General features: G+C 34.1%; 2 protein-coding genes across 2 annotated transcripts; one reads left to right on the top strand and one right to left on the bottom strand.

Moving 5' to 3' along the window:
• Window positions 1–1533: 1533 nt before the first annotated feature.
• Window positions 1534–13163, top strand: LOC144446424 (coatomer subunit gamma-2-like). Its single transcript, XM_078136222.1, has 22 exons — window positions 1534–1675; window positions 2035–2084; window positions 2591–2671; window positions 3077–3148; window positions 3327–3482; window positions 3716–3808; window positions 4213–4416; window positions 4787–4827; window positions 5040–5094; window positions 5325–5471; window positions 5926–6036; window positions 6761–6934; window positions 7430–7673; window positions 8099–8174; window positions 8630–8733; window positions 9030–9161; window positions 9507–9569; window positions 10029–10171; window positions 10513–10681; window positions 11257–11354; window positions 11572–11707; window positions 12004–13163. Exons 1-22 carry the CDS (start codon window positions 1636–1638, stop codon window positions 12234–12236), a joined length of 2622 nt encoding a protein of 873 aa, XP_077992348.1. The 5' UTR covers window positions 1534–1635; the 3' UTR covers window positions 12237–13163.
• A 1499-nt stretch (window positions 13164–14662) lies between these two features.
• On the bottom strand, window positions 14663–19014 carry LOC144432957 (ankyrin repeat and SOCS box protein 11-like). The gene is made up of 5 exons (XM_078121273.1): window positions 18909–19014; window positions 17649–18021; window positions 16457–16650; window positions 15514–15642; window positions 14663–14881 (listed from the first exon to the last, which is right to left on the bottom strand). Exons 2-5 carry the CDS (start codon window positions 17821–17823, stop codon window positions 14663–14665), a joined length of 717 nt encoding a protein of 238 aa, XP_077977399.1. The 5' UTR covers window positions 17824–18021; window positions 18909–19014.
• Window positions 19015–21370: the final 2356 nt, after the last annotated feature.

Here is a 21370-nt window from a genome sequence, read left to right as displayed (position 1 = left end):
CTTATTTGTAAAGGTCAAGGGTTTTACATATTTTATTTTTGGAAGAGAGGAACATTTGTGTTCAATTACAATATTTTATGATAATCACATATATCATAATATGGTATTATTTTGGAGTTTTAATGAATATGTAAGCTGGAGTGAGGGATCTCTTGTGATACGGCTGAATATGGTTGCCACACATTCACGCGATGAGCAAGAATTACTATGGAGATGAACAGTGAATAGTTAATTTAATGGCAGAAGAATAAATTCTCACACTGTATAGATTGAAAACAAAAGAATTGTGAATACTACTGTTAACACAAATCAAGCAAATAGCGGATAGTCACCACAAAGAGTGGATACAGTCACCACAAATTTGCATAAAATAAAATTTTCTGTTTTGATAAAAGCGATAATGTTGAAGCATGGTCTGTTCAAGAGATCCAGTCTTGGCGATTTTGAAGCTTTATACTCAACTGAAAATTATTAAATAAAACCACATTCCAGTATAATATTAATGGCGGTGCATATGTCTTCTGGCTTTGTTAGAATAGTTTATTGCATATTAGTTGGAATTTCCTGAACATTATTTTATGATATGTCATCGGATCGTTTATAAGTTATATCTTAATACCAAGTTTGAGTTCGGTCATTTGCAAATGATGGTTAAATGTGCTTCGGTAGGTAAGTAGGTACAATAATGTGAGTACTTTTCAAATACACAACAAAAAGTACATCTAAACATGTATAAATTCAGCCTTGCCCCTTCAGTTTACATGTAGTTTACTTTCAATCTTACATGTAACACATTTCGACAAGGTTTTTTTTTTTAAAGGGTTGGGACATAATTTTCAAATTGTCCCAGACTAAAATAAGAATGCAGAAATAGTTCTTGCACAATGTAGATATTGACAACTTTTTGTTCAACATATTTTTTTAGTTACTGTACATGTCCAGTTGATTATTGGAACCATGAGCAATAAATATACAATCCAATCTTTTGTGTTTCTTGGGTTCGGCATCTTTCGCATAAGTAGCAAATATCATCGTAAAGAGATTTTTTTTCTGATAGCTACTGAGTCTGTATACATAAACACTTTATCTAAAATTATTTAGTTTTATTTTACACGTTTACGTAGTATATTGAACTGTAATTACAGTATTATTTAAAATTTTGAAATGTAACGTCTTTGCAAATGGGCCAGAGGCTTGGAAAGGCAAATAAACCACTTTAATAGACCAACATATTATCGACACCCTATTGCAATATAGGCCTAATACATTATTTGAAGTACCCGGTTTCCCCCATTTCTACGCTTTTCTATACTTTTTTTTCAACTTGTTTTTGTTTTGTTTATAATTTTATAGTTATTGTTCTTTGGAATTGTTTTTCTTCTTTCCATCTAATAAGGTTTTTGAGATTCAAAAATGTGAATACACATTATGTAGATAATCGCTATAGTCTAACGAGAAACTTTTACTACGACGCCCTCTAGTTTCCCACAATGCCTTGTTTCGAGCCACATGCGCAGTCGCTTGCGTAGTCGACGTGTGTTGAAGTGACGTGGCCGGTCGGGAGAGCAGCTGAAGTCTAGTGGAAAAGACTAAATCTTGTACAATTGTCTGTCCGTCTGTGAAAACGTAGTCAAAATGCATATGTTGAAGAAGGATAAAAAGGATGAAGAAGACAGTAAGTAGACCGTCATTTCAACCGTACGTGATGATAATAACAGACTTTATTTTGATTCATTCTGCTGAGCCAGTCTGGTGCACATAAATGTACTTCCGGTAACGTTACAACTTACAATACAAATGCAATATATGCAAACAAATATCCCACTGGTAGAAAGATGATTAAGATTTGAAAATAATCATGTAGCTATTTTTTGTCCAAAGAATAAATTTGATATCAGTTAAAGAGTAAAATTAAAGGTTGATTTAAATTAATATTGAACACCACTACTACTAGCACTAGCCTATCAAGACAGCGGTATTATTGTAAAACAGTTTATATTTAATTTAATATGATCATGGTATTATTCATTGCAGGCTCTTCCAATCCCTATTCTACTTTGGAAAAGAGTGCCGTACTTCAAGAGGTGAGTTGTGTTGATGACAACTTTACATGATCAAGCTTTTCCAACAGCAAGGCTCATTCTATTTTTGTAATCTTCATTGTTTGTAAATTGTTAGTCTGCCCGGGAGGCTCTGACTTGAGTACGGAAAGTTAGATATACTTGGCTGGTATGTATAGGTATGCCAGTCATTGGCAAACATTAAACAGAGTAGGTCTCTGCCTAAAATAGTTAAAATCCAATCTAGTATTGAGCTTTCGTAAAGATGACTTTTAAAGTTAACTTTTAAAGTTGCATACAGAGAAACCCAAAAGTGTAAAATTCTTAAAAGTATAGATAGAGTATTGTCTAAAAGTAAAAGTAAATTTATAGTCAATAGTCACCTATGCCTGTGATTTCATAATGTGCTGTTCACTGTGTTGTAAATGTATTTGAGGAAATGTAGTAGTTGTAGACTAACAGCAAGGCTGCAGGGACTTGTAGTCTATTTCTCTGAGTTGTACTAAATCTGTTTTCATATTGGGTTGCAGGCACGTACATTCAATGAAACCCCCATTAATCCAAGGAGATGTTGTCATACATTGACCAAAATACTGTATGTCATTAACTCTGTAAGTAAATTCGCTTTTTTATCTTTTGACAATAGTTGCAATTACATATGTGCTATATTATATCTGTGTAACACTTACCGCCTAGGGTACAAAATCATTCATAGTTGTGACGTCATATGTGCTGTGTACCTGTGTAACACTTAGGATACCAAATCATTCACTAACCAAATGATCAGTTTAGCTTGGTTATCATCATGTCAACAACTTCATGCACTGATGCTTATCAACATTTTTTAAAGAAATGGCCATAAATCAGTATAGTTGTGATTTAGTACCATTGACACTTACTTGTCATTACTCTTGTTCATGGACTATACAAGTATATACTAGTATTTCAATATTTTTTATCAAACTGATATTTATACAAGTATATAGGTTGATATTTAGACCTCCATTTTTTTCCAGGGTGAACATATTGGTACAACTGAAGCTACAGAGACATTCTTTGCAATGACCAAGTTGTTTCAGTCAAGTGATGTAAGTATATTAAGACAGACTTGAAAGAATTGATCAACATAGTATGGACTTTAGAAATAAAAACTTTGTGTCATAATTATGGGATATGTGTAAAGGTCTATACTGGAAAAGTCTATACCGAGAACATACGGTCTTTAGTATATTTAGTAGATTAATGCTGTGTCCATTTCTCATCTAGCCTACTCTACGTCGTATGGTGTATTTGACCATCAAGGAAATGGCCAACATTGCTGAAGATGTGATCATTGTTACCAGCAGTCTTACAAAGGATATGACTGGAAGAGAAGACATGTTCCGTGCTGCTGCCATCAGAGCCCTGTGTAAGATAACTGATGTAAGTAAATACTATTACCTGCCATTACCTGCCTGCTTTGTTTTATTTTGAAATCATTGTCACTTTCTTTATCACTGAAACTCAGTCATTGAACCTTACAAAGTGCTGTTAGGCTTCAAAGGACACTAGGGACTTTGTAGTGAGCTGTCAGAGTTGTCTACATATCCATGAATATCAAAAATCTTGCATCAGTGCCATTTTAACTCAGCTGCCTCTCTCTCTCTTTTTTACAGAATACAATGTTGCAAAGTATAGAGCGTTACATGAAACAAGCCATTGTTGACAAGGTACATGCTGTGTCAAGTGCTGCTCTGGTGTCATCCTTGGTAAGTTACACCTCCATGTTATTGGAAATAGTATATGAAGAAGAAACTAGTTTATGTGAGTAGATGTTTGTAGCATGTCGTGAAGAAAGGCTAGGATGGTTTTAGTTCTAGTATCATGTACACCCTCAGATCCATTTTATGTTGTACTCTAAATGTACTTTTCAGATAACATAGAAAGTGTGGCTGGATCAGCTGAAATGAAAATGCAACATGTTCTTATGCTAATTATTTTGTAGTCTTTCCTGCATTTTATTACAAAACAAGTGATTGTACTGGTTTTATTGCTGAATTATAACATAGACCGACCCTCCACCAACTTTGGGGGAAGGTCTATGATTGTCTGAGTCCTAAATTACTACTATACTCATTACTGTTATAACAAAATGTTGATGTTTTAATTGCAGCATTTGATGAAGACAAGCCATGATGTTGTGAAACGTTGGGTAAATGAGGCAACAGAAGCTGTATCCAGTGATAATGTGATGGTACAGTATCATGCATTGGGTCTACTCTACCATATCAGGAAAAATGACCGTCTAGCCGTATCCAAGTTGGTGGCTAAATATAGTAGACAGGCTTTGAAATCACCATATGCTGTCTGTATGTTGGTAAGTTGGAAAGGACTGTTTTCCTTCATAGTGTAATTAACTATTCTCCCGTCAGTGTGAGGGAAATCATTGTATGTTGGGAAGATGAAAATACCTCTTGTTTGCTTTATATAGTACAATCAACTTATGTTCAGTCAGTCTTGAGGGAATACTTCCAGTATTCATCATCATCATCATGCGACCACATTCAAGATAGAGTGCACAATGTTGCGCCATGAGTCTTGCTCATTAGACTTGGGAGATCTATAGTCTCTTGACTGGTGTCTCTATCCATGTCAGTATTACACAATATTGATATCTCAATTATACAATTGATTGATTGATTGATTGCTTGATTGGTTATTATCACCATTCCTTATTTCTATTACAGATTCGTATTGCATGCAAGTTGCTGGTAGAAGAGGATGCTGGGTAAGTTCTTTGAACCTAATGACACATGTTGAGATATATGTTATATAAGAATATATATGTAATAGGTCAACAAAGATTTCAAATATAACAGATTACACCTTAACTTTGGTCAACAAAACATTTCAAATATAAACAGATCACATTTTTACAGTATCATCAAATTCAGTTTACTGAATACTTCCTAAATGTTGATTTGTTTATTTCATTTGCAGACACGACAGTCCGTTGTTTGATTTCATTGAAAGTTGCCTACGTCACAAGAGTGAGGTAAGGTTATAATATGAATCTATTTGACTGATAATTGTGATATCATTTGACTTGGTACAATATAGTAGTAAATTATTGGGAATTGTCATCACTAAAGTGAAATTTTAGTGTGTAAGGCCTAAAGCATGACAACATCTGACATTGTACAAAACGGTGAATATAGTATATGATGTTGTTAGAAATAGAGTGAACATGCACTGGGCCTAATTCAATACCATTGACTCTTTCAGATGGTTATCTATGAAGCAGCCCATGCAATTGTAAACATGAAGAACACCACAGCAAGAGAATTAGCACCTGCTGTATCTGTTTTACAACTCTTCTTGAGTTCACCCAAACCAACATTGAGATTTGCTGCCACCAAGACACTCAACAAGGTTGGTTCTATATTGCATTCATATGCTGATAAGTCATATCAAACACTATTATACTGATAGATACAATTTCGTGATATTTTACTGAAGTATATCAATTTATGTAAATTACGTTGTGTTCATTCAAAGTTTGGAGACATCAATATTATTGGAAATTACAGAAAACTTTTTAAATAGAATTGTTTTCTTGTATATGTTGCTTGGAAAAGGTCATCGTTTTTGTATCTTCTAGTGAGAAACATTTTAATTGATCAGAATGTTTGGTGTTGAGGAATAATAACCATGGAAATAAAACATCATTATATTGTCAGTCTTCTTACATGTAATAGCTGAGAACCCCATTAAAAACTTGTTATTATTACGCCTGCATTGTCTTTAATTTATTGCTGTCATTATGTCAGCTATATCAATTCCACTGGTTAGTAACTAACGACAACCATTGTTGTTGCCGGGTTAGGTTGCTATGAGCCATCCTGCAGCAGTGACAGCATGTAACTTGGATCTTGAGAATCTGATTACTGACGTCAATAGAAGTATTGCTACTTTAGCCATCACTACATTACTCAAGGTAAGTCATTTTTCTCAATTTTTGATATCACATCCACACTTTAGTATTACCGGTAGGCACATTATCTAAAACTTTTTGATATGCTATCCTAGATGATAAGTTTGCTCTTGAATATTACAGGGACTTTTAGTATTACATATATTTTCATAACCAAATACCCAAATCATCTTGTCCATCATATACATAAGATTCAACTGTTAAAGGCCAAGTTTTCAATCCCAGGTTCCTGCATCAATGTTATCTTATAAGTGGTGCCATAAGGTTTACATTGGATCATTTGTTTGTGCTGGACAAACGTTTTCTTCACTTTGCCAGACAACTGTTTTTCACACATAAATTGTAATCCTACTCCAAGACCTTTAAGCCACGTTTTTTATGGATTCCATTTCATGTAAACACTATACTGACCTTGACCATCAGTATTATCCACCAAAATACCATTCCCAAACAAAAAAGTACATACATGGAAAGCCATGACATTGACCCTGTGGTTGTAGATGAGCACAATGCCATGATATGAGCTTCAATGTGTGTGTATATCATACAGCTGGCTGAACTGTAATTCAGGTTTGGCTTTTAAAAATCAGGTTATCTGTAAATGCAGTCTTTTGGGTGTTGATTCTGTCTTTTCATATTCATACAACCAATGTAGCTTAAAAAGTGAAGCAACACATAGAATTTGATATCAAGATAATTTATCAAGATTTGTTTTGTTTTTCAACAGACTGGTAGTGAAAGCAGTGTAGATCGTTTAATGAAGCAGATTTCAAGTTTCATGTCCGAGATCTCTGATGAATTCAAGGTGGTAGTAGTACAGGCTATCAAGTCTCTGTGCATGAAATATCCACGTAAACATCCAGTCATGATGAGCTTTCTGTCATCAATGCTGCGTGATGAGGTAAGACCACACAACAACTTACTCTAATCAGAGAATATAATGCTACTCTCAAATAACTAGATTAACTTTGATAGTTATAAGGATTTGTGCTCATCAATATTCATGCTTGACATACATCACTTGGGAATTGTCTTCTTATTGATAGATAGTATTCAAGTTTTAAATCATTTCCCTTTGTAAAAAAAAAATCCTACAGAGACTGGGCACATCAAAGAGTCTAAAATGTGAACAATTATTAGCACTACTAAATGACATATTTAGTGATGAATATGTCAGAATACAAAGTCCATCGAAGTTATCAATGAATTCATTGTATACAGTGCCACAATGTACACTTTTTTAGGCATTTACAAAAAAATAACCACAAATTTTGATCTGCACCCTTGAACAAAATGTACTCAAAATCTTGTAATAAAATGTAGTAATTTCAGTAAGATTTAGTCAGATGAACTTCAAGTGAACTGCAAAGTAATTAGAACTATTTTATGTTTAAAGGGTGGCTTTGACTACAAGAAGGCAATAGTTGATACAATTATTTCCATTGTGGAAGATAATGGAGAGGCTAAGGAGGCTGGTTTGGCTCACTTGTGTGAGTTTATTGAGGATTGTGAGCACACTTCGTTAGCAGTACGTATCCTTCATCTACTGGGACGTGAGGGACCACGTACACAACACCCATCAAAGTATATCAGGTTTATATACAACAGAGTCATCTTAGAGAATGCATCGGTCAGAGCTGGTAAGTAAAGACAAGTAGACATTCATAGCTGATAAAGAAACATCAAGTATACAATATAATGAATTCTTACTGTTTAGAATGTCAGCAGTGATTGTGAAAATAGAGGTATAACCTTGTCTCCATTCGTCATCTCCATGTCATCAGCTATTAGAACTGTATTTCTCACTAAACTTACGATTTTCAGATTGAAGGCTGACCAAAGTGATGTTTGGAAAAGTCAGAAGTTATTAGATATGTCTAGTGATATCTGTGTATAAAACACATAAATCACCCCATCGCAGTTGTACTTTTATTTTAGCTCCTTGTGTTTGTTTAATGACAGCCACTTCAGAGTGGTAATTGTAGAAATGTGGACCTCTAGATTTTAAATGCTTTGTTTACCCTATGGAATATTGCAAAGTCTTTATATGTGTTTTCTTTACCAGCTGCTGTAAGTTCACTGGCTAAGTTTGGTGCAAACTGTGAAGACCTATTGCCAAGTGTCCTTGTACTCCTGGAAAGGTACTGTGTACATGTTATTGTACATAGTTTCATACACTAATGGAATTATACTTCTGAAATAAATAAACAAATTAAATTGGTCTTCCAAGTCTTCACTAATTCTCTTTGTACTGCTGAGAATGAACTCTTCTATATTAACTAAATCTCATTTTATTGAACTCAAAGAATTTCAATCATATGCCGCAAGTGTAGACAAGTGGCATTTGTGGTCTACATTAAAATCAACTTTAGACTAGGGGGCATTTAACCATATTCTTATGCCCAAGCTAACTCTAACTCCCTAGCTTGAATACAAATGTCTAGTGTACAGCCAGTTCACTACACTCTGCCCAATCATTGATTTGTATGTCAAATTAGGTGTATACTAGGGAGTCTTACTATTTTTATACTTAACTATTAAACTCCCTAGCTTGATAGAAATGTGTATCATTAATTTGTATATCTATATGTTGCAGGTGTCTGTTAGATGGCGATGATGAAGTACGTGATAGAGCAACTTTGTACCTGAATGTTCTTCAAGAACGCCAGAAAGCTCTCAATTCAGCATACATATTGAATGGTGGGTGTACTTCACATCAGATTTCTAGTTTAGTCTTTGCTAAAAATACCTATTGTTCTGAAAACAGGAAATAGGTAAAATATATCAATGTCTGGCAAAATCATCATCAGAACTTCAAATCTCAATCCTTAAAATACGCTCCAATTTTTATACTTTCTATCAATCTATAAAAAATATTAGAAAGTACGTGAACATTTTCGAAAAGACCCATCCATGCTTCATAAGTGTCTAATTCTCATGTGTAAACTGCTTGATAGAGATATGTTATTAAAGTTTTAGTCTTCCTTATTTTGTAGCTCTGAATGTGTCTGTAGTTGGTCTAGAGAGAGCCCTTCATCACTACACCATGGAACCTGGTGAGACAGCCTTTGATATGAAGAGTGTGCCATTAGAAACACAGCCACTTAATGAACAAAAACAGATGGGAGGTAGGTCAAACACAACCAATCACAGGACAGAAACAGATTTTGGCATGGCCAATCACAGAACAGAAATAAATAGGAAGTTGGTCAAATGTAGTCAATCATTTGACAGAAACAAAATGAAGATATTCAGAAACAAAAATGACATAATGGCTCAGTACATCAAAGAAATAAATTAGTGCCAATGACATCCCAATGAGGACATTTTCAATGAGTAGAAGCCATAAGTCTGTAAAATACTTTACATGTAAATGAAATGGTGGTCTAACAATTTTTCACTAAATAGCCATACTTTGTACTACATCAAACCTTTGCATCTGTACTGATAACCATCTATTTACCACTTTCCAGGAGACATTGGTATGACAAAGGCTCCAGAGAAGGTGGCAGCTTCAAGACAAGACATATTTGCAGGTGAGTTCATATATTGAAAATGTTGATTTACTGTGGCTATCAACACCCAAAAATCATTGAATACACTTTCTCTATCATTATCTATACCCTGGTCATGTTTTATAGTGAATGCCAATAATTTTGTTCACACCTAGTGCACTGATTATATAGACAAGTATCTATTTTCAGTACTGTACTACTTCCATAGGTTGAAACTTACTTCTTATGATATGTTACCACTTCAGTCTGCTACAGAGTTTTTCCATGCGTCTAAAACATAAAATTGATACCAGTGATCACGAAGGCTTAGAATGATACAAACCATACAATGTATTTATAATACTTGATTTTACAACAAATAACATTTCATGTTTTATTTTAAATCTATCTGATAACAATTATCAGCCATTCCAGAGTTGAAGCAATTAGCCCTCAATTCAAATTGTAATATCTACATGTTTTATATTATATCTATTTCAGAACAATTATCAGCGATTTCAGAGTTTGAAGCATTGGGTCCTCTATTCAAATCTTCTATGACACCACTAGAATTGACTGAATCAGAAACGGAGTATATGGTACAATGTGTCAAACATACATTTGCTGAACATATTGTATTCCAGGTAAGATTTTAATACATAAGAAGTATGAAAATGTGAACAAATGAAATATTGACAGTTATTTACTGTTCACATCACAGGTTTAATTCTCACTTATAGTTTCAACATTTTAGTCAGATTACAACAATTTTTGCATTGCTCTAGAGCTGTAAATTTTCGATCAGTTGTCTTGTCTTTTAAAAGAATGGTGTTCATTTCAAAGAAAGTATACCCAATGTGATTCCTCTGATTGGCCATACTGTTATCAAATATTCTGACTTAATTTCAATTTGGCAATTCTTGAATATATTGTACTTTGATTGGATTACTTCAGATTAAATGTATTTGTCTTATTTTCCTTCTAGTTTGATTGTACAAATACACTGAATGATCAACAATTAGAAAATGTTACAGTCCATATGGAACCGTCTGATGGTTTTGAAGTTTTATGCTACGTTCCAGCACCTGTTTTGAAATACAATTCTCCGGGAACATCTTACACTTGTGTCAAACTTCCAGATGATCCCAGTTGTGGTAAGTTTTGATATATATCGTCTGTATTTAGTCCTCTATTCAAAGTCTAATATTTAGTCAGTTATTGTCTTTCATACTACAAAGTTAGTATCAGTGTTTTGTCTATAATGTGGATAATGGTGGCAGTGTACGGATTGATGTGTTCAAGAAGGTGAATGTGTTTGGACCATTTGTTTTAAAATTGTAATTTTTAACGTGAAGTATTTGAGTCATTTATTTGAAACTTTTCAAACAAAATTTAATCTTTTCAACTTTGTTGAAAGCAAGTAATTGTCTCAGTATAAAGTAAGAATTAGACTGCCAGATCAGCCGTTTTGGGTGCGGTCTAATCTCCCTTTCCCCAAATATTAGGGCAGGCTGATAAGCCCTGACCAATGATGTCATGACAGTCAAAGTAAGAATGTGCAAAAAACATTTAATATTCATGGAAATGTGCTGAATTTGATCGAACTCAAGTCTTGTTATTTGTACATTCAATTATAACTATGTAAGTGTGTGATCAGTTATGTTTCTGTACCCTTCATAAATTTGTATTATATCACTTATGTTTTATGTTTGATTTTTTGCCACTACAGTAACAGCAACATTCAGTAACACAATGAAATTTGTTGTAAAAGACTGTGATCCTAATACAGGAGAGCCTGATGATGAAGGTTATGAAGATGAATATGTTGTAAGTATTTGACATGTCTTGTCTTGTGATCAATCATTTGTACACAGCTGTGTGTGTGTGGGGGGTGGGGGGGGGGGTGCGTGTGTGTATGTGTGTATGTGTGCATGTGTACATTAATTTCTATGTCAACAATCCATCTCAATTCAGTCAGTAGATATCATTGCTGCCTTGTTATCATTTACCAGGAGAATAATACGGATCATGTGTTTTCTTGTAGTTGGAAGATGTTGATGTATTAGTTGCTGACCACATACAGCGAGTAATGAAACCCAACTTTGGGGCATCTTGGGAAGAAGTTGGAGAAGAAAATCAATTAGAAGAAACATATGCATTATCTGCTAAAGGTTTAGAAGGTATGTTATTGGTAGTACTATTACTGTACTGAAGTGTACATGTTATATTACTTGTCATTTGTTACTATCCATTGTACTATTTTAGTAACATTAAATCAAGAATGATAAATATGGTTTATTTCAGTCTATTTACTGTGTGACTACATAAAGATAGAAAAACAATATTACTTTAGTTGTCGGCTATGTAGCAATAGTCAATGATACAAGCTTATGAAAGTATGTTTTGTAGAGATTTGTAGTGTTACTTGGCCATACATTGCAACGCTAAACTTTATTTCTGGTCTTTTCTGTTACAGAAGCTGTAAAAAATATTATTACTTTTCTTGGTATGCAGCCATGTGAAAGGTCAGACAGGGTCGTGGAAGGTCGAAGTTCACATACACTGTATTTAGCTGGAGTATATCGCGGTGGTCATGATGCATTAGTACGTGCAAGGCTAGCCATGATGGAAGGCAGCGTTACCATGCAAATCACTGTACGTAGCTCTGACCCTAGTGCCAGTGAAGTCATTGCATCTGCTGTCGGTTAATAATTATCATATCAGTTATCATTTATTATTTCTTTGAAAAATTAAAAAATGACAAAGTATACAGACTCGGTAGATTAACTGGACATGTAGTAACGTATAAATTTACTCTGACTAAATGCTTGCATTTTTCCTTATTCCTGAACACACAACGATGGCAACAAACATATTTCATCACGTTGAAGTAGATGGTTTTTAGATCCCTGTCATATGTGACTGGGTCATGGAAGTGGTGTGCATTTGAGACTGTAAATCATAAAGGCTTTGAGAGAGATACATGTAATATGTTCATGAGAGGTATATATCTTGACTTTCCATTGCATCATAAAAACTCCAGCATTCATACAAGTTCTTTTAGCCATATACCTTCTAGTCTATAAGGTATGACATTCATGCTGTAGCTACTACTCACCTGATAGGGTTGAACAACACGACGTATCTTACAGTATGTATACCTTCAATGTTGGTTTAAGTTCAACAAACAAGAAACCGCTATGGGGACAGTATTATTCTGAAATACAACATCTAGTATCTGCTGTGTTCAGCACCTGTACCAAAGAATGGAGTCACGTGGAGCGTTTACTATGTTAAAGATTGTTTGTTCAAATTTATGCTGAAAACCACCCTACAAGCATTTGACATGCATAACTTGAAATGTTGGAAACCACCAGTCTTACACATGCACATACTTGTTAGTTGGACAAAACAGTTGAAATTCAATCACATGTAATCCTATGTCTATTGAATCTTCTTGTGTAGCACTTTATCAAGATTCGTAAAATAAAATAATGGGAGAAACAAGTCACTGATGTCCTGTTGTGTGTTGATCTTCAAACCCTTATTTATACACCAACTGATAGATGCAAGTCACACAAACACCTAGCCAATTTTTACTGACCCAAAGCAATCACTTCTTTGGAAAAAAAGTGGTTCAGAATCTCACAGACAAACAGTCACCATCCAGCCATCATCCAGTCAGTAGCTTTGCAAAGTGGCCATATGGATGAAAATTGGGGTATTCATTTTGGATTTTTAATTCATGAAACAACTGTTTTATAATTGAGAAAAAAAACATTTGTGAATCAACATTTTCTAAATCCTTGTTTGTAACTCAAAAAATTGCAATTATTAAAAAAATGTTTAATGTACGTACAATAAATTTTTACACACTTTTTAGCTTTTTTTAATTTATTGAGTTACAAACATGAACTTGGTCGATGTTGTTCCACATTGATTGTTTTGTCAAATTAGAAAAATAGTATAGAATTAAAAATCCAAAATAAATGCCCATTTGTCATCCAGATGGCCACTTTAAAACTATTGAAACAAGAATTTTGCAGAAAACTAGGAAATGCTGATAACCTTTTGGAGTTTGCTCACGGGTCTAAATCACACCAGAATTAGTTTCATAAAAAAATTCATCATCAGCAATTATTACATACAATTTGGATACATGTAGAGTACTTATAAATTTATCTGGTCTATTTAAATTTGGTTCTTTTGAATTTTACTGTTACTTTCAGTTGTATAGTTTACCTTGAGAAATCAGATTTCCCATCCAAATTCATTCTCATTATAACAGACACCACGCCACAAATTCTGATCATAATCACTTGTAACTAGAATAATATGCAGTCTTGTGTTATGAAATGACTAATCTTGGTTAATACAGTATAGCCTTTGCACAGCTGTGTACAATATGTGACCTTCTATATTTTGATAACAGTAATATCAACATACAGAAAAAATGTACTAGTAAGGTGCAAAGATTTGATGCTATTAGTTATTGGTTTGAGGACTAGTGGAAAACAACTATTTGGTTGGAACTCAGACTAGACGGGTATTTACAGAGGAAATCAAATTTTAACATGAATAGCAGCGATCAGTTATCATGTGACTGTACAACGTCAACTAAAACAGATCATATTGATTTTCAAGGGTTTACATTTAAAGTATTAACAAAATGATAAATAAAAACCAACACATTAGCCTCACATGTTGTAAAAATGTTTTATTTCATTTTGTGTACTCTTATATCAGACATAAATAATCTTGGTATAGATATATGGGATAAATATATTTTAAGTATTGCATGTGCACAAATAAAATCAGTACGGATACTGTTAATAATAATAAACATTTTGCCTCGTTCACTTCAATTTATGTACTTTTTTGTCATTCATGAAAGTCAAGCATTACAGGAAACCAAATAGATAACTCATTAAAACACACTGAATAACAAAACAATAATAGTCAATTCCTGTCTTGAAAAAATGGAATATTAACCTGGTAAAGTATCATATCAAAGACTTTAGAAAAAAACAGTAGGAAAAGGTCAAAGGTCACTAAGGGTGTAAAATTGTGATGACATGAATTTGAGAAAACTTAGACGGTGCAAAGATGTATGCCGTGTTCTCTCACAACCCATTCTATTTGCTACTGTAGTTTATTTCTTCTAGCTGTAGATAAGAGTGTAAAGCCTTTGGAATGTCAAGGCCATCCACAGCACCTAAGTATTTGTGTCCAAGCATTCTACGAATCGATTTCCGACACAGCTCCTTCAGTGATCTTGGGTTTTGCGATTGTTCCTTTAACCATTTCAAAAAGTCAGTATGTTTGGCCAACTGTTTAGGAAGAAGACCAGTTTTCTATGAAGAAAGAATGTGAAAAAATGACAGGCTACTACTACACAGAGAGAGAGAGAGATATGTAAACATCTGGTTCAGTTTAATCCCAGAATTGAATCTCATCAGTAGACACACTTCACTCTAGCTAGTATCACCACATGTCATCTGGCTTTGCTACATAAATATTGGTGATCCCATTTCTGGTATCAATATCTTGAAACTCGTAAAAAAACAAAGACTATAATGTACAAATCTATGCATGAAGAATGTCCTCATTTCAGGATTTGAGACACTGAACCAAATTGCACAGATGAAACTGTCTAATTGGACTTAGAAAGCACCAGTAATGGTATAAAATGTTTTTTGTTATTTTCAGTGTTTGTGACATGATTTACCCAACTTGTCATCCTGTCAAAGAATGAGTTATCACTCTGTGTTGATGATAAAGCTACATGTACAATCACAGTCTTATCAGCTGTTTATGGCTATACCTCAAATTATAACCAATAAACTTCACTGAAAGGAAATGAAGCTAGTGCCAAAATAGTTGCCACGGTGAGGATACTGGCAAATAATGCAACATTTGCAAGAATTCACTCATATATTGTTTCTCAGTTTTGACTGATTTTTTCCTGTCCATAATAAATACTTACTCTGTTTCTGTAAGTAAAGTTGGCACCAGCTAATACAAGTATTCTAATACAGTCTAATTGTCCATTACATGCTGCAATGTACATAGGTGTGACACCCCAGTTATCTTCTGTGTCTATGTTAGCTCCTTTCTGTCATACAAATAAACATATTGACAAGATCAATACAATCAGCTTCATGAAGACAGTTGACAATAGGGAACTTGTAATCCAGACTGAGCATGCTCAGATGCAAAGGACTATGGGATTATCTGTGGTTATGATAATACCTAATCTGGAGCTACCGATAAAATGAACCTCCCACAATGATCAGGGTAACTATGAATTGATTATTTGTGGTTACAAACAATGTAACAATATTGCTTACAATGCTAATTGATGAGTATTTATTATCACATTTCCCATGATGCAACATTCAACATGGCAGGTTAGCAAGTTCCCTATTAATAGTCTTTCGGCAAGAGTGAATCATGACTGTCTTCCAGTCAAACAAGCTGTATGCTTGGGGGACCTGGTAGGATAGCATTTGCTATGTGAAGGATTTAATCCTATGTGCTGATGGAAGCAGTAAGGATGCTCCCCAGGGAGTTGAGATAAATATATGAAAGGTGACAGACTGCGTTGTTATAGGACCATGCCAGGGGGTAGTAACTGTAAAAAGCATTGCATAGGAAAGTGCTATATGTAAACATCAGTCTTGCATCATTACAACTATTTCATATCAATAAAAATACATATTGTTCTTGTTAATATGCAAGCCAAACTTCATAACTCCAACTCATATTAATTTGATGTACCAGAAATGGGTAATACCTTTTATGGCATACAGTTGATTACAAATGATACCAATATTTCTTGAACATAAAATATTTGTATTTTGTATTTTTTTGTAGATTTCTGGTGATGTATTGGTTGAGATTGATTTATTGCAATATATGTCTTTTACCTTAATAAGTAGTAAAGTGCAGTCTGGATACAAGCCAGCAACAGCATGCAGTGCTGTAGTACCATGTTTACATTGACTATTAACTTCAGCACCATTTTGTAGTAATAACTCTATGCATTCTTCATGGCCTTTGTATGCAGCCCAATACAGCGGTGTTTTACCGTAGTAATCTTTCTTGTTGATGTCATTGTATCCTTTAATAAAACCAAATATTATTACATACTAGTGATAGTTTGACTGGTTAGTGTGCAAAACTAGTGATTATTTGACTGGTTAGTGTGCATAACTAGTGGTATTTGTATTGTAGTGTAACACTAAATAACCTGTCTTCAAATGAGTACATAATTGTTCCATGTACATGAAATCATGTGAATGCACAGGTGTATTTTTCATGAAGTTTGCAGTTTCAGATAAACATATGTGTAATAGTAACAGAACCCCATGATGTATACGAGTGCTAGTTTGAGTACTCAGGAGTATTTGTATTCATGCATTGCATTGGTTTCTAATGCACTTTTCACTCACTATGCTCTTTAAAGTATGGCTGTTGAGAACACTGGAAGCACTCTTGAAAAATACCTCAAGTATGACACACTAACACTCACAGTACGTCATATGGTTCTGTCATAAAAACAAGATACATCAAGCTGACTGTACTGCCATACCATGTGATCTGTTGGGGTTGTGTCTTCTAGAAATAACAGTCAATTTGAAATGAGAGCTAGTTTTGCTTTGGTGAATTTACAGCTGGAGGCAAACATCAATAATCAAATGTTATGGATTGTACAACAATAAATGTATGCCTATACTATTTTGATTACTATCAAACGTTATGTATAAGTCAAACCAGAATTTAACACCTCCTAAAGCAATATGAGAAATAGATCAACTTGCTGGCTGATAGGCTGGCAGAATGACAAAATCAGATGAGTAGATAGACAAACAGGCAGACAGACAGATGGATGGACAGACAGACAGACAGAGATTCATAGACAGGCAAATATACATATGTAGACAAACATGGCGACAGAAAGATAAGACAAACAGACATATCCATAGATAAACACGCAGATTTGACAAACAGGTAGACAGACAAACATACAGACAGACTGACAGACAAACAGACAGACAGACAGGTGGGTAGGAAGAAACCTTCAAAGTGTGTATGTGATGTGTTTACTACTATACTCACCCTGTGAATGTAGGATATCTTTCAATCTGCTAATATTTCCCTGACTTGCTGCATAATGCATTTCAGTCCAGTTATGGTTATATTTTGGTGAAATCTTATCAAAGTAATGACTCGAGGCTTTACTTCCTTGGGAAGGTTTCCATTCAAACCATGATATAGAATGTTTTATACCCATTTTTGTAGAAAACACCTAGTCAAAGATCTGTCACTACAAACATAGCTACCATGTAGACAGCGTACATATCTACATGTGGTCCGTGGCCATGTTGCATGCCGTACAGAGATTTAGTAGAATCAAGTATGGTACCCAGGAGTAGACAGCAGACTACATTGCATTGGTACATAGGATACTAGTAATAAACCATTGCTGCATCTGTCAACAGATAAAGTATCAAGTATTAAATTTGTAACCTACATCTGGAAAAACAGTTCTGTCTATAGAATTTGACAAAATGCACACAACACAAAACAATTAATTAATTAATTTAAATACATTTTCATTACTCACTGAATGAATGAATGAACAATCGAACGAACGAACGAATGAACGAACGAACGAACGAACGAACGAATGAATGAATGAATGAATGAATGAATGAATGAATGAATGAATGAATGAACAAGTACAAGAGAGACACTAGTATACTAAAAGCTAGCACTAAAAACTAACGGTTTGTGTTGATGCGGGGGGGGGGGGAGTTGAGGGTGAGGGTGAAGGTGGCTAAATTCAATTCTGCATGTAGTGATAATACTGACCCCGGGCCATGCCATTATATAATCGCATGCAATTCCTCATCTTTATAACAGATGTACGTGCGTCAAAAAATACATCTAACAAATGAGGAAATGGGGAAACCTTTCACGTGTTTCATAAATAGACGGAAAGGGATTCGGCAATACAATAATTGCTACTACAGCTACGGCTGACTTTAGTGGCCCACCATCTAATTATACGGTGACTCGACTATATCGTCTTCCTCACCATTTAACAACATCATCAATCAACGGTTACTACACAGTCTCTTCACAATGTTCATATGTATACTACAATCACACCTCATTAAATTAATTCAAAACCTTGCAATTTCTTTGCCGACATATCGTATAACGATCTCATTGCAGTAAATAAATGATGTTGAACAATTACCATATCCATCAACTCAATTCATAATGGCGAGCAATTTTCACGATTTACATTAATTCGATCATAAATGTGCACAAAATATTACGCTTAAATTTCAGAAAATTTTGCAAACGTACTTATCTTAATTTTCGGCTTACACGGCGTATATTTCTTCCTCTTTCATCGAAATATTGGTAACTAATCCACCAGTTCGTCTTAAAATGCTCGCAAGCTGTAGTCAAGTGCGGCTTTTGAATGACCCGGAAGTACTTGAGCTTGTACTATATATATGTACATAACAAATAAGTCGGAAACTAGCTTCTGTTGCGTTGTGACAGTAGACATGTCACATCAAACTTGCTAATAATATTGTCGCTCGGAATACATAATATATATATACATGAATATGTGTGTATGTTGTGGTATATATCCATTTATATTATATTATATTATATTATATTATATTATATTATATTATATTATATTATATTATATTATATTATATTATATTATATTATATTATATTATATTATATTATATTATATTACATTATATTATATTACATTATATACATATATAGGTCTGATAATAAAGACCACACGCACTCTACAACTATCTCGACATCCTACCATATCATATTATCAAACACGGTGCATGATGCTACTGTGATAATTTGTACATTAACTTAAAATCAACACAATTTGAATTACTTGGTCACTAAACACTAGAATTCACTACCCTACCAATTTTTAAAAAAAAAAAGGATTCTAGACCTGCCTTGACGTCTGAATTAATGCAGTACTTACTAGATAATTAATTTGTTCTTATATCATTTTACCCCTGCCATATATTCATTGCATATAATCAATTCATATGCACTCTATGTTGTTACTCTGCTATGTCGATAGACACAAACTTAAACTATTGATACAACAGTGATAAGCTATTGAATGGACGTTGGTTTAATTATAGTCTCAGTAGGGAAGCGTCTCTGAAATCTAGTTTTAATAGTATTTAGTGCCATGAACTTGTAACTTGCTGTTTTGGGACTTCCAATGTTTACACTATGTTGATCACTTTAGAAGTGCACGACAGGGGAACCGCTATCATCCACTTGTGTAATCTATCACATTGAAAAATAATAGATTTAGTTTGTGTCTATCTTTAATACAATGTAGTAAACCGAAGACTGGATTACCAGTGTAGTACTAGTAACTGGGCCACAAAACCTAACGAGTTTTGAAAAAACTATTATGGTAGCCCAGAAAGAGAAGTCCCCCGAGAGATATTTCTAAGTCTCATATCTATCTCTCTATCTCTCTATCTCTCTATCTATCTATCTATCTATCTATCTATCTATCTATCTATCTATCTATCTATCTATCTATCTATCTATCTATCTATCTATCTATCTATCTATCTATCTATCTATCTATCTATCTATCTATCTATCTATCTATCTATCTATCTATCTATCTATCTAGCCATCCATCCATCCATCCATCCATCCATCCATCCATCCATCCATCCATCCATCCATCCATCCATCCATCCATCCATCCATCCATCTATCTATCTATCTATCTATCTATCTATCTATCTATCTATCTATCTATCTATCTATCTATCTATCTATCTATCTATCCATCCATCCATCCATCCATCCATCCACCCATCCATCCATCCATCTATCTCCATCCATCTATCTATCTCTATCTATCCATCTGTTATTTATTTATTATTTATCTATATGTTTGTTTGTTTGTTTGTTTGTTTGTTTGTTTGTTTTAATTATTATCTACAATGTGTTTATATTGTTACCTTTTTGCTTTGACATGTAAATTTTGTTTCTTTTCAACTTTTAGCAAATAAATACTATATCATTATTATTACCATAACGATGATGATATAGGATTTGCTCAAACTGTTCTGTTCTATTTAACCTTGAGTGCTGGTCTAGTCTTTGCTCGTTGGGTGGGCCTTTAGACTTGGCGCTTGAAAAATACAATGAAATATATATAGTCAATACACTGAACCTTCAGCAAGGAATGTTAATATGTTTCTGTCAAGTCCCTTTTGTAAATTTAATTGGTACGTTGATATAGGAACACGGGAAAACATTTTTAAAAACTCGGATTACATTTACAATCATTCAGAATAACGTCACTTTTGGTCGTTTATTCAGCCATTTGTTTTAATTAAAAGATGTCAGCAGAGTTTGATAGATGGGCTTCAAGTTAAGTAACTTCTTGCATGTCATTCCCACAGTTTGTGGTCGGTATTTTCTCTCTCTCAACATTGTTCAATTGAACAGTTCAATTTGTAGCGCATAGCAACGTCGGAAACCATATTTCGTTGCTTCAGTAGAAATACGTGGTGCATAGCAACGTGACCTTTAGTGACAAATAAAAGGCAGTTAATGATTTTTCTTTGGGTATATATAATACATTGTAGTATTAAACATGTATGCACTGTTTGCAGTAATGTATCAAGGTCTTCAAAGATCTTCAAACCTACGCAATCGATTAATCATTTTCGTGACCCTTGGTCGTTACGCTACTTACGCGAACAGGGAAATAATTGTGGCCAATTATGTACA

Source organism: Glandiceps talaboti, chromosome 1 (assembly GCF_964340395.1).
Source record: "Glandiceps talaboti chromosome 1, keGlaTala1.1, whole genome shotgun sequence".
NCBI lineage: Eukaryota > Metazoa > Hemichordata > Enteropneusta > Spengelidae > Glandiceps > Glandiceps talaboti.
Note: the sequence above shows the minus strand (reverse complement) of the source record. Positions and strands in the feature narration are given on the sequence as shown.

Excerpts from the sequence above, each read along its gene's own strand:
- LOC144432957 (XM_078121273.1), bottom strand. The coding sequence starts at position 17,823 with ATGGGTATAAAACATTCTATATCATGGTTTGAATGGAAACCTTCCCAA. Across the intron at positions 15,643-16,456 it reads GCACTTTACTACTTATTAAG|AAAGGAGCTAACATAGACAC; the intron begins GTAAAAGACATA and ends TTTGTATGACAG. Across the intron at positions 14,882-15,513 it reads ACTTTACTTACAGAAACAGA|AAAACTGGTCTTCTTCCTAA; the intron begins GTAAGTATTTAT and ends CTTTCTTCATAG.
- LOC144446424 (XM_078136222.1), top strand. The coding sequence starts at position 1,636 with ATGCATATGTTGAAGAAGGATAAAAAGGATGAAGAAGACA. Across the intron at positions 7,674-8,098 it reads GAATGCATCGGTCAGAGCTG|CTGCTGTAAGTTCACTGGCT; the intron begins GTAAGTAAAGAC and ends TTTCTTTACCAG. Across the intron at positions 10,172-10,512 it reads CTGAACATATTGTATTCCAG|TTTGATTGTACAAATACACT; the intron begins GTAAGATTTTAA and ends TTTTCCTTCTAG.